Raw genomic sequence first — 23,041 nt, 5'->3', positions numbered from 1 at the left:
AAAAACAAGATCAACACTTTAAAAGAAGAAGGAGGAGGAGGAGGAGGCAGCTATCTGCAAGGTAATAAGAATGATCTTACCAGAAACCAAACTTGCTGGCACCTTGATTATGGAATTTTTGCCTCCAGAACTTTGAGAAAATAAATGTCTGTTGCTCAAGCCACCCATTCTATATAGCAACTTGAGGAGATTAATACAGATACGTAGAAATTTTTATATTGTTCTTATTGGATAGTCTTTGTTGGGAGAGACACCTTTTTTTTTTTTTTTCTTAAGCAGATTCTTTAAAAGGCCTACTTCAGGACAGAAGCTGAATTCCCATCACAGGAACTTTTTCAATAATATGTCCATTAGGGTTCAGTTCAGTTCAGTTCAGTCGCTCAGTCATGTCCAACTCTTTGTAGCCCCATGGGCTGCAGCACGCCAGGCTTCCCTGTCCATTGTCAACTCCCAGGGCTTACTCAGACTCATGTCCATGGAGTCGGTGATGCCATCCAACCATCTCATCCTCTGTCGTCCCCTTCTCCTCCCGCCTTCAATCTTTCCCAGCATCAGGGTCTTTTCAAATGAGTCAGTTCTTCGCATCAGGTGGCTAAATAAAGTATTGGAGTTTCAGCTTCAACATCAGTCCTTCCAATGCATATTCAGGGTTGATTTCCTTTTAAGATGGACTGGTTTAATCTACTTTCAGTCCAAGGGACTCTCAAGAGTCTTCTCCAACACCATCAGTGTTAGACTGTATTAATGAAGATAATTAACACCAACTACTGCAACTGGCCTCTAAATCTTAGTGTTTCTACACCACAAAGATTTATTTCTTGTTCATGTTGCATGTCTAATAGGCTTTGAAGGGAGCTCTATTCTATGTAGACAGGCAGGGACCCAGGCTGACAGGGTTGACCATATTGCTACATTACTCTTTCAACATATGGTTTCAGAGTTTGACAAAGCATGGAAAGCAAGCCAGAGTGTCAAACAAGGCTTTTCACTAACCCTGCTCAGGAGAAACACACTGACTCTGCTCATAGAACTAGTCACATGACCCCAACAAACCTGCAAAGGAAGCTGGGAAATATGAGAACTACATGAATATTTATTTATTTTTATTTGAAAACATTTACTTGGCTGTGTTGTGTCTTAGTTGCAGCACACACAGGATTTATTCGTTCAGTCATGCTGAGTCTTTTGTTGTGGTGTGCGGGCTCTCTATTTGCATCACATGGGCTCTAGAATTCTCAGTAGCTGCAGCGTGTGCGCACTTAGTTACGTTGTTTCATTTGGATCTTAGTTCCCTGATCAGGGATCAAACCCACTTTCCTGCATTGAAAGGTGGATTATTAACTACAGGACCACCAAGGAAGTGCCACTACATGAACACTGTTGCTGTTGTTCAGTCGCTCAGTGTGTCCAACTCTTTGTAGCCCCATGGATGGCAGCACGCCAGGCTTCCCTGTCCTTCACCATCTCCTGGAACTTGCTCAAACTCACGTCCATTGACTCAGTGATGCCATCCAACCATCTTGTCCTCTGTTGTCCCCTGCTCCTCCTGCCTTCAATCTTACGCAGCATCGGGGTCTTTTTAAAGAGTCAGCTCTTTGCATCAGCTGGCCAAAGAATTGAAGCTTCACCTTCAGCATCAGTCTTTCCAATGAATATTCAGGGTTGATTTCCTTTAGGATTAACTGATTTGATCTCCTTGCAGTCCAAGGGACTCTCAAGAGTCTTCTCCAAAACCACAGTCACAAGCATCAATTCTTCGGTCCTCAGTCCTCTTTACGGTGAAACTCTCACATCCATACATGACTACTGGAAAAACCGTAGCTTTGAATAGGCCGACCTTTGACAGCAAAGTAATGTCTCTGCTTTTTAATACACTGTCTAGGTTTGTCATAGCTTTTCTTCCAAGGAGCAAGTGTCTTTTAATTTCATGGCTGCAGTCACCATCTGCAGAGCTTTTGGAGCCCAAGGAAATAAAGTCTGTCCTTGTTTCCATTGTTTCTCCATCTATTTTCCATGAAGTAATGGGACTGGATGCCATGATCATTGTTTATTGAATGTTGAGTTTTAAACCAGCTTTTTCACTCTCCTCTTTCATCTTTATCTTTAGACTCTTTAGTTCCTCTTTTCTTTCTGCCGTAAGAGTGGTGTCATCTGCATATCTGAGGTTCTTGATATTTCTCCCAGCAATCTGATCCCAACTTGTGCTTCATCCAGCCCAGCGTTTCTCCTGATGCACTCTGCATATAAGTTAAATAAGCAGGGTGACAATATACAGCCTTGACATACTCCTTTCCCAATTTGGAACCAGCGTGTTGTTCCATGTCCAGTTCTAAGTGTTGCTTCCTGACCTGCATACAGATTTCTCAAGAGGCAGGTCAGGTGGTCTGGTATTCCCATCTCTTGAAGAATTTTCCACAGTTTGTTGTGATCCACACAGTCAAAGGCTTTGGCATAGTCAATGAAGCAGAAGTAGATGTTTTTCTGGAACTCTCTTGCATTTTTGATGATCCAACAGATGTTGGCAATTTGATCTCTGGTTCCTCTGCCTTTTCTAAATCCAGCTTGAACATCTGGAAGTTCACAGTTCATGTACTGTTGAAGCCTGGCTTGTAGAATTTTGAGCATTACTTTGCTAGCGTATGAGATGAGTGCACTGCGTGGTAGTTTGAGCATTCTTTTGCATTGCCTTTCTTTGGGACTGGAATGAAAACTGACCTTTTCCAGTCCTGTGTCCACTGCTGAGTTTTCCAAATTTGCTGGCATATTGAGGGCATCATCTTTTAGGATTCGAAATAGCTCAGCTGGAATTCTATCACCTCCACTAGTTTTGTTTGTAGTGATGCTTCCTAAGGCCCACTTGACTTTGCACTCCAAGGTGTCTGGCTGTAGGTGAGTGATCACATCATCATGGTTAGCTGGTCATTAAAATCGTTTTTGTGCAGTTCTGTGTATTTTTTCCACATCTTCTTAATATCTTCTGCTTGTCTTAGGTCCATACCATTTCTGTCCTTTATTGTGCCCATGCTTGCATGAAATATTTCCTTGGTATCTCTAATTTTCTTGAAGAGATCTCTAGTTTTTCCTATTCTATTGTTTTCCTCTATTTCTTTGCATTGTTCACTTAGGAATGCCTTTTTATCTCTCTTTGCCATTCTTTGGAAATCTGCATTTCAATGGGTGTATCTTTCCTTCTTTCTTTTGCCTTTAGCTTCTCTTCTTAGCTATTTGCAAGGCCTTCTCAGAGACCCATTTTGAACATATAAAGAATATCAAATGTTCCCCTCATACTCCTTGTTATGGATTTAAATATATTCCACCAGGGCCTCAGAATATGATTTTATATGGAAATAGTGTATTTACAGAAGTAATCAAGTTTAAAAATGCCTTCAAGTAAAAATCTTTCTCCTGGGACTTCTCTGGTGGTCCAGTGCTTAAGACTTTGTCTTCCAGTGCAGGGAGGTGCAGGTTCGATCCCTGGTGGGAGAGCTAAGATCCCACATACCTTGCGGCCAAGAAACCAAAACTTAACAAAGAAAAAGTAGTGTAACAAACTCAGTAAAGACTTTTAAAATGGTCTACATTAAAAAAAAAAAAAACCCACCAAACTAAAAAAATCCTTCTTCTGTCTCTAGTAAAATGAGGTCTTTAGAGTGAGCCCTAATTCAATAAGACTAGTGCTTTTATAAAAGGAGGACATTTGGACCCAGAGACAGACATGCACAGAAGCGAGTTGATGTGAACACATGCAGGGAGCAGACTGTCGCGTGAAGAAGGAGGCAGAGATTGGAGTTACACTGTCACAAGAAAGAAATGTTTGTGGTCACTAAAAGTTAGGGGAGAGGCATGGAACAGATTCTCCTTCACAGTCCTTAAAGGAAGCCAATCCTGCTGAGGTCTTGACTTTGAACTTTCAGCTTGTAGAACTATGACACAATAAACTTCTGTGTTTTAAAGAGACCAGTTCGTGTACTTTGCCACAATAGCCCTAGAAAACAAATCCAATCCTCTATCAAATTTAAGCAGAAAGGGATTTAGTACATGCAATTAGATGCTTAATATTTACTCTGTTAGGATGCCTGAAAAAACAGGCTCTAGGCTAGACATCTAGGAAATACTCCCAGAATCACTGGGACTCCTAGGATTACTGGTATGTTTACTGCATGGCAATCCACTCCCTATCAGGTTTCCTGTTCTCCCTTCCCCCATCCCAATTCAGTGGGATGGAGGTCATCTTTGTAAAATTCATGACATCATGTCTTTTTTTGGTCACCCTTCTGATGTTCTTCATTACCTTCAGGAGACATCTGTCACTCCTCACTCTCATGAGTTCACCTTGATCTGACCAGCTATTAGCCTTGCCACTCACTATTCCCTCACAGGCCTCACCCTATACTAAGCCACACTAAGCTGTTTAAACCATCCAGAATGCCTCATGTCTTTCCTTTCTCTTCACTTTTGCACAAGTTGTTCCCTCTGTCTGGTTTGGAAGTTGTTTCCCTTCACTTTTGTCAGGTCAATTCCTATTAATCCTTTCATCTAGTGCTGACTTCCATATTAACTCTAGCTACTTGCTGATTTTCTTCCTCAGAGGAGAGAATGAGAAGAGAGATTTGAGCAATTTTGCAGAATGTATTTTATTCACCTCTGTAGCTTTAATTTTTAATATAGTTTTAATTTAATTGTTTATATTAATTCTCTATTTTAATTTAGGTTTGTTTGCTTTTGGTTTTGCCAGTGGTGTAAATAGTGGCACACATTAAAGACTGCTGTCGGGATTTTGAGGTATATCATTTTCTACCTTTGCATTAGCTTCCTAGTACTGCCAAAGCTGCTTAAAAACTTACTTTCATTTTGGAAGTAGGTCACATCTTTGGTAGTAGTTATGTTATTATTCCTATTTCATAGATTGGGATTGGGAGTAAGGTCACATCGTTCTTAAACAGAATGATTAATTCAGAACTTCTTCCCTCATGCTGTACTAGGTCTAAAACAACAAGTTCTAATTCTTGACTAGCCCAAATAAAGTAAATTTAATATGGAAAACATATATTCATTCATTCATACAGACATATATCTATTTATTCTTTTAGTCAACTATTTAGTAATTGAAGAGGAAAGAGAATAAATAAAAGCCATCAAAAAGAAACAAAAAGTCACTTAATGGATAAAACTTTATGCATATTATATATAATATACTTAGAACTTTATGATATACTATGTTATTCACTAATTTTGCTGTGTCACTTATGTGATACATCCATCCCAGTTATACAGCATTTCTAGAAAACTGGTTCTTTTTTTAAAAAAAATTTTATTTATGTATTGGCTGCGTCAAGTCTTAGTTGCGGCACACATGCTCAGTAGTTGTGGTTCACAGGCTTAGTTGCCCTGCAGCATGTGGGATCTTCGTTCCCTGACCAGGGATCAAACCCATGTCTCCTGCACTGGAAGGTGGTTTTTTAACCAAACCCAGGGAAGTTCCAGAAAACTAGTTCTTAAAATTCAAACTGGCTCATGCTGCCCATTACTGGTTAGATGGACTGGTTGGGAATTAGAAAGGAGAGCTGTTCAAAGTCTCTCCTAGACTGGGCTGGTGACAGAAGAAATCCTGGATTTTGTCCCTTTTTTTTTTAACTACAGTGTACCAGTGAGCCCTTGGATATGCAAAGGCAGGTAACCAAGGCCTGAAAAGCTAAATTTGTCTTCACTGTAAAGTGTGGGCTTTGAGTTGGTGTAGGAAAAATGAATGGAGAAGGAAACGGCAACCCACTCCAATATTCTTGCCTAACGAATCTTGTGGACAGAGAAGCCTGGTGGGCTGCTGTACATAGGGTCACATAGAATCAGACACGACTGAAGTGACAGCGTGCATGCATGCATTGGAGAAGGAAATGGCAACACGCTCCAGTATCCTTGCCTGGAGAATCCCAGGGATGGAGGAGCCTGGTGGGCTGCCATCTATGGGGTCGCACAGAGTCAGACGTGACTGAAGCGACTTAGCAGCAGCAGTAGCAGGAAAGATGAAAAAGAGTCCTGAAAAACAGAGGAGATAGGAGGTTTGAGGAAGTTTCTACGAATGCCAAACATTTTGGGAACCTGAAGTACACATATAAAGAGGCTAATGAGAAATTTCCAGAGATAGGGTAGGTGTTTAAGAACAGGGATGCCAAACATGTAACATTTTGTTGTTGGCATTGTTGTGAGGTAAAATCAGCCTCAAACAGTTAATAAAATATGACAAATGTTTTGAAGGTGGGAGCATTAAAGGAGGTGATAAGTTCCACTGGTATATGGGCATGGAGCAAAGGGAAGTAAACAGTCTAGGGTGAAGAAATAAGACTCTACTACTCTTAATTCTTCATTGTATTGTCACGCTGCCCTCTAATGGTCTGTCAGTATTTCACTATTTAGCAGATTCAATTGTTAGCTTCTGAGCCACCTGACTGACTTTACCATCTGCAGACAATTTCCCCGTTCAGTTCAGTCGCTCAGTCGTGTCCAACTCTTTGAGACCCCATGGATATATTATAATATTACCCCATATTATATTATATATATATATATGCCTGCTCTTTAAATTTTGCCATTAACAAATAAAAAAGACTAAGTCCTTTGAGGCCACAAATAAAGGAAAAGCAGTTGCATAGTTGTTGCCCAGGGCACCTTGCCCCTATGAAGCAGTTACCCATGGAGCTTCACTGTGAGCCTAACCTTCTCCTTTTGTCTGTCTTTTCATCTCAGACAAAATATAGACTGCTCAGAGATAAAGAAGAGACCAACAGCTCCATCAACAGAGTGCTGAGAAACAAAGTGGGTAACATCTGACTGTTATATAATACTATCTTTGGTAGAAAATAAATACTGTCTTTGGTCTGCCTTCTGTTTTTGGAATTCTCAAGTTGTTTGTCTCATTTTGACTCTGAAATTAAAAAAAAATAGAATTAGAAGGAAATGTTCATAAAACTTGATGCCAAAACACCCCAGTCTTAGCTTAGTCGAAATTTAATTCATTTGTTCAGAAGTATTTATTGAGTATCTCTCATGTGTCTTGCTGAACAAATCAAGCATATTCCCCACAGCCAACGTGTATGGGGGGCTTCCCAGGTGGTGCTAGTAGTAAGGAAGTAGCAGTGAAGCCAATGCAGGAGGCATAAGAAATGTGGGTTCGATCCCTGGGTCAGGAAGGTCCCCTGGAGGAGGGCATGGCAACCCACTACAGTGTTCTTGCTTGAAAAATCCCATGGACAGAGAAGCCTCGTGGGCTACAGTCCATGGGGTCGCAGGGCTGGACACAACTGAAACGACTTAGCACATGATATGTATGGCTGTGTGGGTGAATGGTACTCAGTAAAGTTGGGCAGTGGTCCTTACTCTCAAGGGGGTGGTCCTTACTCTCAAGGAGATTATACCTAGTAATTTCTAGGAAGTCTTGCTTAAACTTTCACTCCTAAGGACTCCATAATAAACCCAGTCATAGCACTTTACCCATTTGTCTATTACGGTGTCATCCTCTGCTAGATTGCAAACTAAGAGGATAATGAGTTTGGGACTATCTTGTTTGTCCCTTTCCAGGGGTTAGGGATGCATCAGTGAATTAAACGATCAAAAATCCCTGGCCTCTACAAGCTGGTAATCTAGAAGAGAGAGATAGTCAACAAGTTCAGTAGGTACCATGTTACATGGAGATACACCATGGAAAAAAGTCAAGTAGGGGAGGGGCCTTTTTCCTCCCCTACTTTGGCTCTTCGCTCAGATGTCACCTTTTTTTATTTTGAGAGAGGAAACCTTTGGAGGTTCACAGTAGAGGAGAGATACTCTCCGTCTAAAAAAGAAAAAACATTTAGGAATAAAACAGTAGGCACACTTAGCAAACAGCTAGTAAGGCAGTTATCAGCTCTCCACTTTGCCGGAAATCAGGTCACAGTGAATACATATTTATACAGACTATAGAGAATAAGGGCCCAGCCCTAGCTCTTCTCTTGAAAATCTGGCACTTTCATATTCTTTCTGAATACATTTTAACATTTAACCTGAGCTGATTCTGCATTTTTTGTTGCAGAATAGCACCTCGCGTCTTCTAGTATCAGCCTGCATACCATTTGTATGTGACTGGGGTGTCTGAGGCTACGATTCTTTAAGCCTTTCCAACCAGCCCTACTTGACAGTGTCCTTTTCAGGAAATGACGTCCTGGATAATTAACAGACTCCGCTATATTTAACACATATTCCTATCCGAAATTTTCACACTTATTTTGCCTCGCGGACAAGTGAAAATGTATCTCTTCCTTCTGACTCTCTGGGCCTCGCTCCCTATTCTTTTGACAGCAGCCCAATCCCAAGCATCCTTCCCCCCAAGTTGGCGACCCGTCTGCGCTGCGCAGCCTTCCGGAAGCTGTAGGCCCCGGCGGTCCGCCTCGCCAGAACTACAACTCCCGGCAGCGTCTGTTTTCCTGCGCCTCCGTCTTGGCGCATGGCCCGTCGGGAGGGGGCAGGTAGCGGGCGGCCGGGCGGGGTCCAATGGGTGCCGGCTCCCGAGGAGAGGGCGGGGGAGAAGAGGAAGGAGGCGGACTCTGGGCCCCGGCCCCATTCATTGCCGCGGCCGGCCCGGCTGGGGTCTTGTGTGTTACGAGTTATGGAGGCGCTAATTCCTGTTATTAACAAACTCCAGGACGTCTTCAACACGGTGGGCGCCGACATCATCCAGCTGCCTCAGATCGTGGTGGTGGGAACGCAGGTGAGAGAGGAGGGCGGCTTCCGTCCAGGCCGGAGCCTGGGGCGCAGGCCTGGAAGAGGCTGCGGCAGCTCTTGCTCCCCGACCGGCCTTCGCGGCCTGTGGGAGGAGGGCGCTGCCGCGCCTGGGCGCCTGGGGCTGCGTTGCACCCGGGCTGGTTGTCCGGGGCCTGGCGGGGAGGCGAGGGGCGGAGCCGGCGCGGCAGTCCCGCGGGTGCCGGGGGCGGGGTGGGGGAGGGACGGGCGAGCGGAACTGGAGTCCGCGGGGACCGGGCGCGGCTTCCCCCGCGGGCCGCTGCTTCCAAGGGCACCTGGGGGACGCATGGGGCACTCGGGGCCGGGTAGCCCCTTCTAGGTTGGTTTCAGGGTGGAGGGATGTTTGTTTCCCTCCTTGCCTTGCTCAGGGGCTTCGGAATCAGTATTGGAACTTCGGTGTCGGGGCCCAGGAGGGCCCCTACTTGGGTGCACCTGAGTGTTTTCCTGCCATGTGATTCCCGTTTCGAAAACACCGAAGCAGTTAAAAACAAACAAAAAAACCCAGACCAACTTGTACTTGGAGTTTGTGGATATAAGGAAGAGATGGTCAATTTTTCTGCGTAGGCTGTGGTTTTTGACTTCCATCTAAATTGGGCATCAAGGTTCTCTGATCTTTTCATGTTGGCATCTCTTGTAGATAATACATTTTTACATGTGGAAATGTTGAAATAACTTAGTATGACAGAGAAGTATACATTTCATTTTCTCTGCCTGCTGCTTTTCTTGGTTGAAGAGAATCAACCACAGGCTTTTTAAAATGATGTTTTCTGTTGGAAATGGGACGGTTTCCTCATTTTCCATCAGGTTCTGCTGCTGCTAAGTCGTTTCAGTCGTGTCCGACTCTGTGCGACCCCATAGACGGAAGCTCACCAGGCACCTCTGTCCCTGGGATTCTCCAGGCAAGACTACTGGAGTGGATTGCCATTTCCTTCTCCAATGCATGAAAGTGAAAAGTCAAAGTGAAGTAGCTCAGTCGTGTCCGACTCTTAGCGACCCCATGGACTGCAGCCTACCAGGCTCCTGCGTCCATGGGATTCTCGAGGCAAGAGTACTGGAGTGGGCTGCCATTGCCTTCTCAGAATATAGAGTATAGGGTATAAATATTTTGAGAGGGAACTCAAAATAGAGTATTTCCAGACACTAGTAACCCTGGAAACCATAGACACCCTCTCTAGGGTGGGCGAGAGGGGCTTTTTAGAAATTATTTCAGAAACATATTTCCTTGGTTGATTATAGGATTGGCATAGATCCTATACCAATATGTGCTCAATTCTGCCTTCACATATTATGGTACTTGTAACTTAATGTTTGTAATGACTAGATACTCTGGTTCATTAACATAGTAAATTATGAGAATTTTTTTTTGAGTTTATTTTGTTTACTGCTGTGTTCCTATTCCTAGCTCTTGGTACAGTCTCTGTGTATGTAGTAGATGCTTCAAAGATAAATACTTTGAATGAGTTACTGGATAATATTTTTTAAACACTTGGGCTTTTATCATCAAAACCAGTCTGTTTTTGTAAATAAAAATAGAGGAGAAGAAATTAAATCTTCTTTGATAGTAATTTGTGTTTCCTAGCTGTAGATCAGAAACTTTCCATATACTTTTAATAGGGTCTCAATGCTTTTTAAGTATGAAGCAGTAAAAGAATCAGAGCTATACGGTGTTAGCATAAATAGTTTAAAATCAAGAAAGATTTTCCTTACATGAAATAGAGTTTATTTCAGTGAGGAAATCTGTTGGCAAAATTAGGGAGGGAACAGGGTAGAAAAGTAAAGATCTCAGCATTGTGAAAGTCAGCAAAAACCATCCTAATAGTGATAGTTACATGCTATATAGGTGTATGCCATATTTGCATGTTAATGTTTAGGATTAACGCAGAAGTCTAAAAAACTATTCAGTTTTTAGACTTGATTTAATGGGGGTTATCTCCATTTATGCCCTAATTGAAATTCAATCCTTTATTAATCAGGTGCAGAAGAAATACATAAGAACAGAAGCAATGTATTTTTTTCTCATATTTTCCTCAATATGTTGGAAAAAAACTTTTGTTGATTTGAATATAAGTACACCCTTAGTTTGTCATCTAAGCCATTTAATGCTGTATAGCATATATACAGCACCTCACATTTAATGGAGTAGTGCACAGTGAGTGAGTTACAGATGTAGTAAATGCTCTGTAGTTAGTTGGAGTGGTAAACTTCTCAGTGGCAGTAATGTCTCTGTCTTACACTCTACCTATACTTTAAATGGCTACAGATCTCATTTTGGGGAATTTTTTCTCAAACTTGAATGTATAAGAATTACTTTGAAACTAAATTTCCTGGACCCCATCCCCAGAGATTTTAATTTTACAAGTCTGGGGTGGTCCAGGCAACATAGATGATTCTGATGTAGATGGTTCATAGAACCTGATTTGAAAAGTGTAACAGTGAGTCTTTGATTTTAAAACTGGAAAAAGCCGGGAAGCTTAGTCTAAGGGCATGGCACTCTTCAGTAGCCTTTTGATTTTGGTGGCATTCTTGCTCCAAAGTATCAACTTCCAGGCAACCTTTGCTGACCCCTGAATATTTTATTTCTTAAATTTCAAATAATATTTATATGAGGCCGAGAGAGTTGGAGAGGTTGAGGAGAGAGATGTTTTATTTGATCATTCACAGATTTTATGATTTAGCTAAATGAGTTGCTTTCCTTTTTCTTTTGCTGAGAACCCCCATGTGGAAAGAATAGAAAATGAGAAGAGAGAAGGTTGATACTTTTAAACCTTGGTGTACTTTGCAGGTAGAGGAGGAGATAAGGTTTCAGTGACATTGGTGACTCCACTTGGGAAATTTAATCACTGTTTAAGTTGAGAATCGGAAGGGGGAGCCCTCCAGGTATGTAGTCCACATAAACTATGTAAACCACAACCTAGTAGAGGAATCCCAATAGAGGTGACATTAGTGCTGCTAGTATTGTGCTTTTCACTTTGCCTGTTATTTCAGTAATTTCAGCACTCTACTTTCAGCAGTTCAGACAAATACTGAAGGAAAAGGAATCTTGGGTTTTAAATGACCAATCTGCAAACCAACTGTTTAACATTTAAAAAATTAAGGTATAATTCATGTAACATACATTCCAACCACTCAGTTAGTGGTTTTTGGTGTATTCACTAGGTTATGCAGCCATCACCACTATCTAGTTCCAGAACATTTACATAACCCCAGAAAGAAACTCCATGTCCGTTAGCAGTCAGTCCTCATTTTGCCCTCTCCCATGGCCTGGCAACCAAATTTCTGCCTCTCTGGATTTGCCTCTTCTGGGCATTTCTTAAATAAATGTAATCATACAATATGTGGCCTTTTGTGTCTGGCTTCTTTTGCTCCACATAATGGTTTTTATGTTCATCCATGTTGTAGCATCTATTGATGTTAATACTTCATTACTTTTTATGGCTGAATAATATTCCATGTCTAGACATGCCACAGTTTGTTTATCTGTTCATTAGTTGATTGATATTTGGGTTATTTCCACTTTTTGTCTATATTGAATCATGCTGCCATGAGCTTTTGTTTAGAAGTTTTTGTGTGAAAATATGTTTTCAGTTCTCTTGGATGTATAAATGATTTAGCGATTTCTAAAAAAAGACAACAGCAAGAGTTCATAAAGGTGTACAGAACCTGAAACCCTGATATACCAGAGAAAGTTTTGTAAAATGGTACACTACTGTGGAAAACAGTTCCTAAGGAACTATGGCAGTTCCTTAAAAAGTTAAACAAGAGTTACCAAAGTGAAAGTCACTCAGTTGTGTCTGACTCTTTGCGATTCCATAGACGATACAGTCCATAGAATTCTCCAAGCCAGAATACTGGAGTGGGTAGCCGTTCCCTTCTCCAGGGGATCTTCCCAATCCAGGTTCAAACGCAGGTCTCCCACATTGCAGGCGGATTCTTTACTAGCTGAGCTATGAGGGAAGCCCAAGAGTTACCAAATGAACCAGTAATTCTACTCCTACATACAAGTAACCCCAGAACAGCACAAGAGGTTAGAGGCACTAACCGTACAGTAAAAAAAAAATCTGCATATAACTATACAGTTGGCCCTCTATAGCTGCAGTTCCACATCCACAGATTCAACCATCCACACATTATATAGTACTGCAGTATTTACTGGAAAAAAAATTCAAGTAGGCAGTACTGAAATATTTACTGAAAACAATCTGAATATAAGTGGACCTGTACAGTTCAAACACATATTGCTCAAGAGTAAGCTATATATGGGCTTCCCTGGTGGTGCAGAGGTTAAAGCGTCTGCCTGCCATGTGGGAGACCTGGGTTTGATCCCTGGGTTGGGAAGATCCCCTGGAGAAGGAAATGGCAACCCACTCCAGTATTCTTGCTCGCTCAGTGGTGTCCGACTCTGCGACCTGTGGACTGTAGCCCACCAAGCTCCTCTGTCCATGGGATTCTCCAGAATCACTGCAGATAGTGATTGCAGCCATGAAATTAAAAGACACTTACTCCTTGGAAGGAAAGTTATGACCAACCTAGAGAGCATATTAAAAAGCAGAGACATTACTTTGTCAACAAAGGTCCGTCTAGTCGAGGCTATGGTTTTTCCAGTGGTCATGTATGGATGTGAGAGTTGGACTGTAAAGAAAGCTTGAGCGCCGAAGAATGGTTGCTTTTGAACTGTGGTTTTGGAGAAGACTCTTGAGAGTTCTTTGGACTGCAAGGAGATCCAACCAGTCCGTCCTGAAGGAGATCAGTCCTGGGTATTCATTGGAAGGACTGATGTTGAAGCTGAAACTCCAATACTTTGGCCACCTGATGCAAAGAGCTGACCCATTGGAAAAGACCCTGATGCTGAGAAAGATTGAAGGCAGGAGGAGAAGGGGATGACAGAGGATGAGGTGGTTGGATGGCATCACTGACTCAATGGACATGGGTTTGGGTGAACTCCAGTAGTTGGTGATGGACAGGGAGGCCTGGTGTGCTGCGGTTCATGGGGTCACAAAGTGTTGGACATGACTGAGCAACTGAACTGAACTGAACTGTAAAGGTGATAGCTTCACTAAGTTTAGTAATTTGGTGCCAAATATTGATCTTAGTTTCATTCCTTCAGTATTAAGTAAACTCATGTTTTTCCCTTTCCTTTTCTTTTTCCCTAGGTTCTCTGTGTAGACCTTAAAAGATCAGATCTCTGCTGATTACTTAAAAAAAAAAAAGTTTTTTAAATCATTGAGGTGAAGTGTATATAACATAAAAATCAGCTGTTTTAAAGTGTACAATTCAGTGGCATTTAGTACATTCATAATGTTGTGCAACTACCACCTCTGTCTATGTCCAGAATATTTTCATCACCCCAAAAGAAAACTCCATATCCGTTAAGCAGTCATTTTGTAATTCTCTTTCCCCTGAGTCCCTGGCAACCACCATTTTTTTTTTTTTTCCTATTAATAGAGTTACCTTTTCTGGAAGTTTTATAGAAAGAGAATCATATAATATGTGGCCATTTAAGTTTGGCTTTTTTCACTTAGTATAACATGATTCATTCACATTGTAGCATGTACCAGTGCTTCCTTTTAATTGATAACTAATCTTCTATTGTGTGTATTTACCATATTTGTTATCATTGGTCTGTTGGTGGATATTTGGATTGTTTCCAACTTTTGGTTGTTGTGAATGGTGCTGCTATGAATATTTGTGTACAAATATTTGAATGCCTGTTTTTAGTTCTTTTTGGTATATATCTACAAATAAAATGAAGTTGTATGGTAATTCTATATTTTAAGTTTCTGAGGAGCCACCAAACTGTTTCTACACTGTCTCTGTGTGTGTTAGTCACTCGTCGTGTCTGACTCTTAGCCCACCAGGCTCCTCTGTCCATGGAATTCTCCAGGCAAGAATACTGCAGTGGGTTGCCATTCCATTCTCTAGTCGATGTTCCCAATCCAGGGATTGAACCTGGGTCTCCTGCGTTGCAGGCGGAGTCTTAACCATCTGAGCCACCAGGGAAGCCCCAGATTATTTATGGTAGCAAACAACCAGGGTCCCAATTTGTTTACATCCTTGTCAAAACTTGTTGTTGGGTTTTTTTAGTATAGCTATTCTGATGAGAATGTGAAGTGGTATCTCATTGAGGTTTCAACTTGTATTTCCCTAGTGACTAATGAAATCTATATCTTTTTAGGTGCTTATTGGGATTATTTGTCTTCTTATTGTTGAGTTGCCAGAATTCTTTATGTATTTTGGATAGAAGATCATTATCAGTATATGATTTGCACATATTTTCTCCCATTCTGAAGGTTATCTTTTTACTTTCATGATCATTCTTTTGATGCACAAAAGTTTTCAATTTTGATAAAGTCTAACATCTATTTTTTCTTTTGTTGTGTGTGATTTTGGTGTCATATATAACACATTGCCAAGTCCAGAGTAATGAAAATTTATTATTTTATTACTATTTTTATTTTCTTTTCAGTGTTTTATAGTTTCAGTTCTTATATTTAGGTTTTGATCCATTTTGAGTAAATTTTTGTGTTTTGTATGAAGTATGGGTTCACCTTCATTCCTTTCCATGTGCCTGTCCAGTTGATCCAGGACTATTTGTTGGAGACTATCCTTTCCCACATTAGGGCTTGGCACTGTTGTTGAAAACCAATTGACTATAGATGTACAGGCTTATTTCTGGACTCTCAATTATTTTCTGTTGGTCTTTAGGTCTCCTCTTAAGTCAGTATCACACACAGTTTTGATTACTGTAACTTTGTAGTATATTTTGAAAACAAAAAGTATGAGCCTCCCAACTTTGTTCTTTTTTTTTTTTTTCAAGATTGTTTTGCAGTGAGGAGTCCCTTGCCATTCATTCCATAGAAGTTTTAGAACTGGTATTTCCATTTCTGCAGACAATATTGTTTCGATTTTGATAGGGGTTGTGTTGAATCTGCATTGCTTTGGGGAGTATTGCCCTCGAAGTATTAAATTAGATCTAGAATTCTTGGTTGATAGATTTTTTTGTCTCACATCTTTAAATGTCATACTATTACCTCTGGCATCCAAGATATCTAGTGATAAATTTATTGTATTATTATTATTAATCTTATTGAGGATCCCCTGTATTTGAGTTGATTCTCTGCTTCTCTCTTGGTGCTTTCAATATTTGTCTTTCACCGGTTTGACTATAATTTGTCCCCATGTGGATCTCTTTGTTTATCCTACATGGTAGAGTTTCACTGAGTTCTTTAATATGTAGATTCATGCCACATTCCCCAAGTTTTTCTGTTTTTATGAAAAAAGTAGGGATTTTTCTGAATATTACTTTTGCTTTTCAGATATGTATATTTCACTCTTACCATTTGTGTTCCAGACAGCACTGGGTCTGTATTTTATAACCAGGAAAAAAACTGCTCCTTAAGGTCTTTAGCTTTGTAGCAAGTTTGGACCTGGGATAATTGAAGTGGTTTAAGTTTTAGATTTATATTTTGCCAGTGTGTGTGTGTGCTGCGAGCTTAGTCACTCAGTTGTGTCTGACTCTTTGCGATGTCATGGACTGTAGCCCGCCAGGCTCTTCTGTCCATGGAATTCTCCAGACAAGAATACTGAAGTGGTAGTCATTCCCTTCTCCAGGGGATCTTCCTGACCTAGGAATTGAACCTGGGTCTTCTACATTGTAGGTGAATTCTTTACTGTCTGAAGTACACTGGGGATGCACATTTTGTCAATAGGTGGAGTGTTTGAACCTTGTGGTAAAAACATGTTAGTTTATTTATTTAAATACCCCAAAAGTTAATATTTCTAAGGATACTCAGAAATATTTTATTTAAAATAAATGAGACAGGACTTCCCTGGTGATCCAGTGCTTAGCAATCCGCCTGCCAATCAAAGAACATTAGTTTGATCCCTGGGCTGGGAAGATTCCATAATGCCTTGGGGCAGCTAATAAGCCCATGTGCCGCAACTGAGCCTGCAAGCTGCAACTACTGAAGCCTGTGCCTTGGAGTCTGTGGTCTGCAACAAGAGAAGCCACTGCGATAAGAAGCCTGCACACTGCAGCTGGAGAGTAGCCTCTGCTGGCTGCAGCTAGAGACAGCTTGCATGCAGCAACCAAGACCCAATGCAGCCCAAAATAAAAAATTTAAAAAAGAACTCTTTAAAAATAAACATGAAAAATATTAAGGAAGCCTTCTATAAAACTAAAATTACTTCAAAATAAAAAGTTAAAGACTTAGTGAATGTACATTTTTATCTGTTATATTATTATCAAAATAAACAATTGAGAGGTCTGCTTTATGCAATGAAAAGTAAAAACTTAGAAGTTAAAAACTAAATCAGCTTTGGTTAATGTGGCATGAATGAATATTTACAACAATCCTATTTTCTGTTGCATGAAAAGAATACAACTTCCTGCTCCCAGTTGATGATAGTTATCAGAAAGAGCTAAAGCTGTGACAAAACGTTAAGGGTCCATCTCAAAATGTAAATCCAGGACATTATAAATCTCAATACAGGGCAGTTTGGAAGAAACTAAAAAATTACACTGAGACCATATACACAATAAGTATACACGATATTAAGTCAGTTTTGGGAGTATCAGAGATGTAAAGAGCAGAAGACATTGCAGTGCCAAGTGAGCCCTGTTTTCACAGCAAGTTGGCTGTGACTTTTGCCACTTTGAAGCTCCTGTAGCTGCTTACCTTTGTGGAGGAAAGAGTGCAGACATGGGAGTGTTTATATCACCAGGGGGAAACTAGCCCTGATCTAACCAATTGTTGAAGAAACTGATGGCATTTAGAATACTGAGGTAAAAATTGGGAGTGCACAGACATGTTTTGTTTGGTGTATGTGTGTTGACACATAAATTTTTAAAAATTGTGATATGATTGACATGTAAACATTATATTTCAGTTGTGTAACATAATGATCTGACATGTGTATACATTGGGAAACAATCATTCCCATAAATATAGTTAACATCTGTCACCACACAGTTATAATTCTTTTTTATGATGAGAACTATTAAGATTTCCTCCATTCCCTGGAGAAGGGAATGGCAACCCACTCCAGTATTCTTGCCTGGAGAATCCCATGGTCAGAGAAGCCTGGCAAGCTACAGTCCAGGGGATTGCAAAGAGTCAACACAACAGAGCGGCTAACACTTTCTTTCACTTAGTAACTTTCACACTTTGTAAATATACTATAGTATATTATTACCTATAACCACTGTGTTGTACTTAACATCCCTGTGACTTATTTTTAACTGGAAGTTTGTACCTTTTGATCACATTTACCCATTTCACCCAGCCCCCACCTCTGGCAACCACTGGTCTGTTTTCTATGACTTGTTTGTTTTTGTTTTAGATGCCACATACAAATGACATCATGTGCTATTTGCTTTTTCTCTGACTTATTTTACTTAGCAAAGTTCATTCATGTTGTTGCAAATAGCAGGATTTCCTTCTTTTTTTTAATGGCTAAATGATATTTCTGTGTGTGTGTACGTGTGTATACATACACACATTTATTTTATCTGTTCATACACTTGTGGGCATTTAGGCTATTTCCATTTCTTGGCTATTTGAAATAATGCTGCAGTGAACATGTGATGCATATATCTTCTCAGTTCAGTGTTTTTGTTTCCTTTAGATAAATACCCAGAAGTAGAATTGCTGGATCATAGCTCTATTTTTAATTTCTAGAGGAATTTCCATACTGTTTTTTAAAATAGTGGCTGCACCAATTTACGGAGAAGGCGATGGCACCCCACTCCAGTACTCTTGCCTGGAAAATCGCGTGGGCCTAGGAGCCTGGTGGACTGCAGTCCATGGGGTCGCTAGGAGTCGAACATGACTGAGCGACTTCACTTTGACTTTTCACTTTCATGCATTGGAGAAGGAAATGGCAACCCACTCCAGAGTTCTTGCCTGGAGAATCCCAGGGACGGGGGAGTCTGGTGGGCTGCCGTCTATGGGGTCACACAGAGTCAGACACGACTGAAGCGACTTAGCAGCAGCAGCAGCAGCCAGTGTTCCTGCCCATGAGGTCGTAGAGAGTCAGACACTACTAAGCACACACAACAACACACTGATTAGTGATGTTGAGCCTTTTTTTATGTCCTTATTTGTCTATTTGTATGTCTTCTTTGGAAAAATGTCTACTTGGCTTCTAAGTTCATTTTTATTTATTTCTTTTTGTTCATGTCATGTGGCTTGTGGGATCTTAGTTCCCCCACCAGGAATGGGACCTGGCCCTTGGCAGTGTAAGCCTGGAGTCTTAATCATTTGACTGCCAGGGAATCTCCCAAAGTTCATTTTTAAATCAGGTTATTTGTGTGTGTGTGTGTGTGTGTGTGTGTGTTGTCTTTTGTTGTTTGTTATTGAGTTGTCTGAGTTCTTTGTATATTTTGTATGTTAGCCTCTTATTGGATAAGTGGTTTGAAAATATATTTTCCCATTCCATAGGTTCCTTTTTCACTTTATTGATGGTTTCCTTTGCAGTGTAGAAGCTTTTTAGTTTTTTTGTACTCCTCTTTGTTTATTTTTGTTGTAGTTGGCTTTGATTTGGTGTCAGATCCAAAAAAATCATCACTCATACCCGTGTCAAGGAGCTTACAGCATATGTTTTTTCTTCTAGGAGTTTAACATTTTCAGGGCTTGTATTCAAGTCTTTAACCCATTTTTCAGCTGATTTTTGTTTGTTTAGTGTAAGATAGTAGTCCAGTTTCATGCTTTTGCATGTTGCTGTCGTGTTTCCCAATACCATTTATTGAAGAGACTATCCTTTCCCTATTATATATTCTTGTTGTCTTTGTTGTAAATTAATTGTTCATGTATGCGTAGGTTTATTTCTGAGCTCTCCGTTCTATTGGTCTGTGTATCTGTTTTTAAAACTGTGGCTGCACCAATTTACATTCCCACCAACAGCATATGAGGGTTTCCTTTCCTCCATATCCTGCACAACATTTATTCCTTCCCTTTTTGGTAATAGCCATTCTAACGGGTGTGAGGTGGTATCTCTTATGGTATCATCATATTGTGACCTGAGGGATCTCAGTTGCTCCTTGACCAGGGGGATTGAACCAGGGCCATGGTAGTGAAAGCTCAGAATCCTAATCACTAGGCTGCCTGGGAACTCCCAGATTATTACAACTTTTAAACATAGTTGGAAATCAGGAAGCGTGTTATGATGCCTCTCCTCTAGTTTTGTTCTTTGTCACAATTGCTTTGGCTATCCTATTTATAAGTTTTAGGATTATTTACTCTGTTTCTTTGAAAAATGTTATTGGAATTTTGATAGGGATTGTATTGAATTTGTAGATTACTTTGGGTAGTATGGATATTTTAGCAATCTTGATTCTTTTAATCCATAAGCATAGAATATCTTTCTATTTGTATCTTCAGTTATTTCATCAGTGTTCTATAGTTTTTAATGTACAGGTCTTTTAAATAAACTTCTTGGTTAAGTTTATTCTTAGGTATTTTATTCTTTTGAAGCAATTGTAATGGGATTGTTTTCTTAATTTCTCTTTCTGATAGTTCATTATGGTACAGAAACAAAACCTATTTTGCATATTGACTTTGTATCCTACAACTTTACTGAATTCATTGATTAGTTCTAACAGTTCTTTGTGGAATCTTTAGGGTTTTCTACGTATAATATCATGGCAAATAGTAACAGTTTTACTTTACTTTCTGACTTAGATGCCTTTTTCTTACCTAATGGTCTGGCTGGAACTTCCAATACTTTGTTGACTAGAAGTGTCAGGAGTAGGCACCCTTGTCTTGTTTCTAATCTTAGAGGGAAAGCTTTTAGCATTTTACCATTGAGTATGTTAGTTGTGAGCTTATCATATATGACCTTTATTAAGTTGAGGTATGCTCCCTCTTTTATTCACTTTGTTGAGTTTTTTTTTTTTTAATCATGAATGGATACTGAATTTGGTCAAATGTATTTCTTGCATGTATTGAGATAGTTATCTGATTTTTATCCTTCATTTTGTTAATGCATTGTGTAACAGAGCCATCCTTGCATCCCTGGAATAAATCCCATTTGATCATGGTGTATGATCCTTTTAATGAATTACAGAATTCAATTTGCTATAATTTTATTGAGGATTTTTGCATCTATGTTTTTGTGGGATATAGGCCTGCAGTTTTCTTCTCTTACGGTGGTCCGGCCTGGGTTTTGGTATCAGGTAATGCTGGCCTTGTAAAATGAATTTTGAATTATTCCTGCCTCTTCTTTCTTGGAAGAGTTTGGGAAATTCAGTTCAGTTGCTCAGTCGTGTCCAACTCTTTGCAGCCCCATGAACTGCAGCATGCCAGGCCTCCCTGTCCATCACCAACTCCCGGAGTTTACCCAAACCCATGTCCATTGAGTCAGTGATGCCATCCAACCATCTCATCCTCTGTCGTCCCCTTCTCCTCCTGCCTTCAATCTTTCCCAGCATCAGGATTTTTCAGATGAGTCAGCTGTTTGCATCAGGTGGCCAAAGTATTGGAGTTTCAGCTTCTGCATCAGTCCTTCCAATGAACACCCAGGACTGATCTCCCTCAGGATGGACTGGTTGGATCTGCTTGCAGTCCAAGGGACTCTCAAGAGTCTTCTCCAACACCACAGTTCAAAAGCATCAATTCTTTGGCGCTCAGCTTTCTTCACAGTCCAACTCTCACATCCATATATGACCACTGGAAAAACCATAGCCTTGACTAGACAGACCTTTGTTGACAAAGTAATGTCTCTGTTTTTTAATATGCTCTCTAGGTTGGTCATAACTTTCCTTCCAACAATAGTCAAGAGGCTCTTTAGTTCTTCACTCTCTGCCATAAGGATGGTGTCATCTGTATATCTGAGGTTATTGATATTTCTCCCAGCAATCTTGATTCCAGCTTGTGCTTCTTCCAGCCTAGCGTTTCTCATGATGCACTCTGCATATAAGTTAAATAATCAGGGTGACAATATACAGCCTTGACGTACTCCTTTTCCTATTTGGAACCAGTCTGTTGTTCCATGTCCAGTTCTAACTGTTGCTTCCTGACCTGCATTCAGGTTTCTCAAGAGGCAGGTCAGGTGGTCTGGTATTCCCATCTCTTTAAGAATTTTCCACAGTTTATTGTGATCCACACAGTCAAATACAGCTTTGGCATAGTCAATAAAGCAGAAATAGATGTTTTTCTGGAACTCTTTTGCTTTTTTGATGATCAGCAGATGTTGGCAATTTGATCTCTGGTTCCTCTGCCTTTTCTAAAACCAGCCTGAATATCTGGGAGTTCACGGTTCACATATTGCTGAAGCCTGGCTTGGAGAATTTTGAGCATTACCTTACTAGCGTGTGAGATGAGTGCAATTGTGTGGTAATTTGAGCATTCTTTGGCATTACCTTTCTTTGGGATTGGAATGAAACTGATCTTTTCCAGTCCTGTGTCCACTGCTGAGTTTTCCAAATTAGCTAACATATTGAGTGCAGCACTTTAACAGCATCATCTTTTAGGATTTGAAATAGCTCAACTGGAATTCCATCTCCTCCACTAGCTTTGTTTGTAGTGATGCTTCCTAAGGCCCACTTGACTTCACATTCCAGGATATCTGGCTGTAGTTTGAGAAGGAGGAGTGTTAATTCTTTGATTGTTTGGATTCACTGGTGAAGCTCTCACCAGTTGGGTGGTTTTAATTATTGATTCAGTCTCCTTACTAGTAATTGATATGTTTAGGTTTTCTTTTTCTTTATGAATCAATCTTGTTAGATTTTTTTGATAGGAATTTGTCTGTTTCTTCTGGAATGTTCAACTTTTTGATGTGTAATTGTTTGTACTAGTCTCTCATGATCTTTTATATCTCTGTGATATTCATTGTGACTTCTCTTTCATTTCTCATTTATTTGAGTCCTCTCTGTGTTTTCATTGGTGAGGCTAGCTAAATGTCTGTCCATTTTGTTTATCATTTTAAAGAGCTAGCTGTAAGTTTTTCTTTTTTATTGTTAGTCCCTATTTTATTATCTGATTTGGTCTTTGATAAATCCTTCCCTTTACTACTAACTTCGGGCTTTGTTTTTTAATAGTTCCTTGAGGTGTAAAATGAGATTTTTTTTTTTTTAGAGATCCTTATTATTTCTAAATAATAGACATTTATTGCTGTGAACTACCCTCTAGAAACTGCTTTTGCTGCATTCTAAGAGGTCTGGTATGCATATTTCTATTTTCATTTGTCTCAACATATTCTTTGATTTCTCTTGACTTCTTTCATCCATTAGCTGTTCAGTAGTGAAGTGAAGTAAAAGTAGCTTAGTTATGTCCAACTC

General features: G+C 40.2%; 1 protein-coding gene across 4 annotated transcripts in view; it reads left to right on the top strand.

Annotated features, from left to right (window-relative positions):
• The first annotated feature begins 8,470 nt into the window (after nt 1–8,470).
• Nucleotides 8,471–23,041, top strand: part of DNM1L (dynamin 1 like) — a 62,791-nt gene continuing 48,220 nt past the window's right edge. For 3 of the 4 annotated variants that reach the window (XM_052641189.1, XM_052641188.1, XM_052641187.1), the window contains exon 1: nt 8,633–8,734. In XM_052641189.1, coding sequence (XP_052497149.1) covers nt 8,633–8,734 — 102 coding nt within the window. Of the gene's footprint in view, nt 8,735–23,041 lie in introns of all 4 variants that reach the window. The other variant, XM_052641186.1, reaches the window with a different exon arrangement.

This window comes from Budorcas taxicolor, chromosome 5 (assembly GCF_023091745.1).
Source record: "Budorcas taxicolor isolate Tak-1 chromosome 5, Takin1.1, whole genome shotgun sequence".
Taxonomy (NCBI): domain Eukaryota; kingdom Metazoa; phylum Chordata; class Mammalia; order Artiodactyla; family Bovidae; genus Budorcas; species Budorcas taxicolor.
Note: the sequence above shows the minus strand (reverse complement) of the source record. Positions and strands in the feature narration are given on the sequence as shown.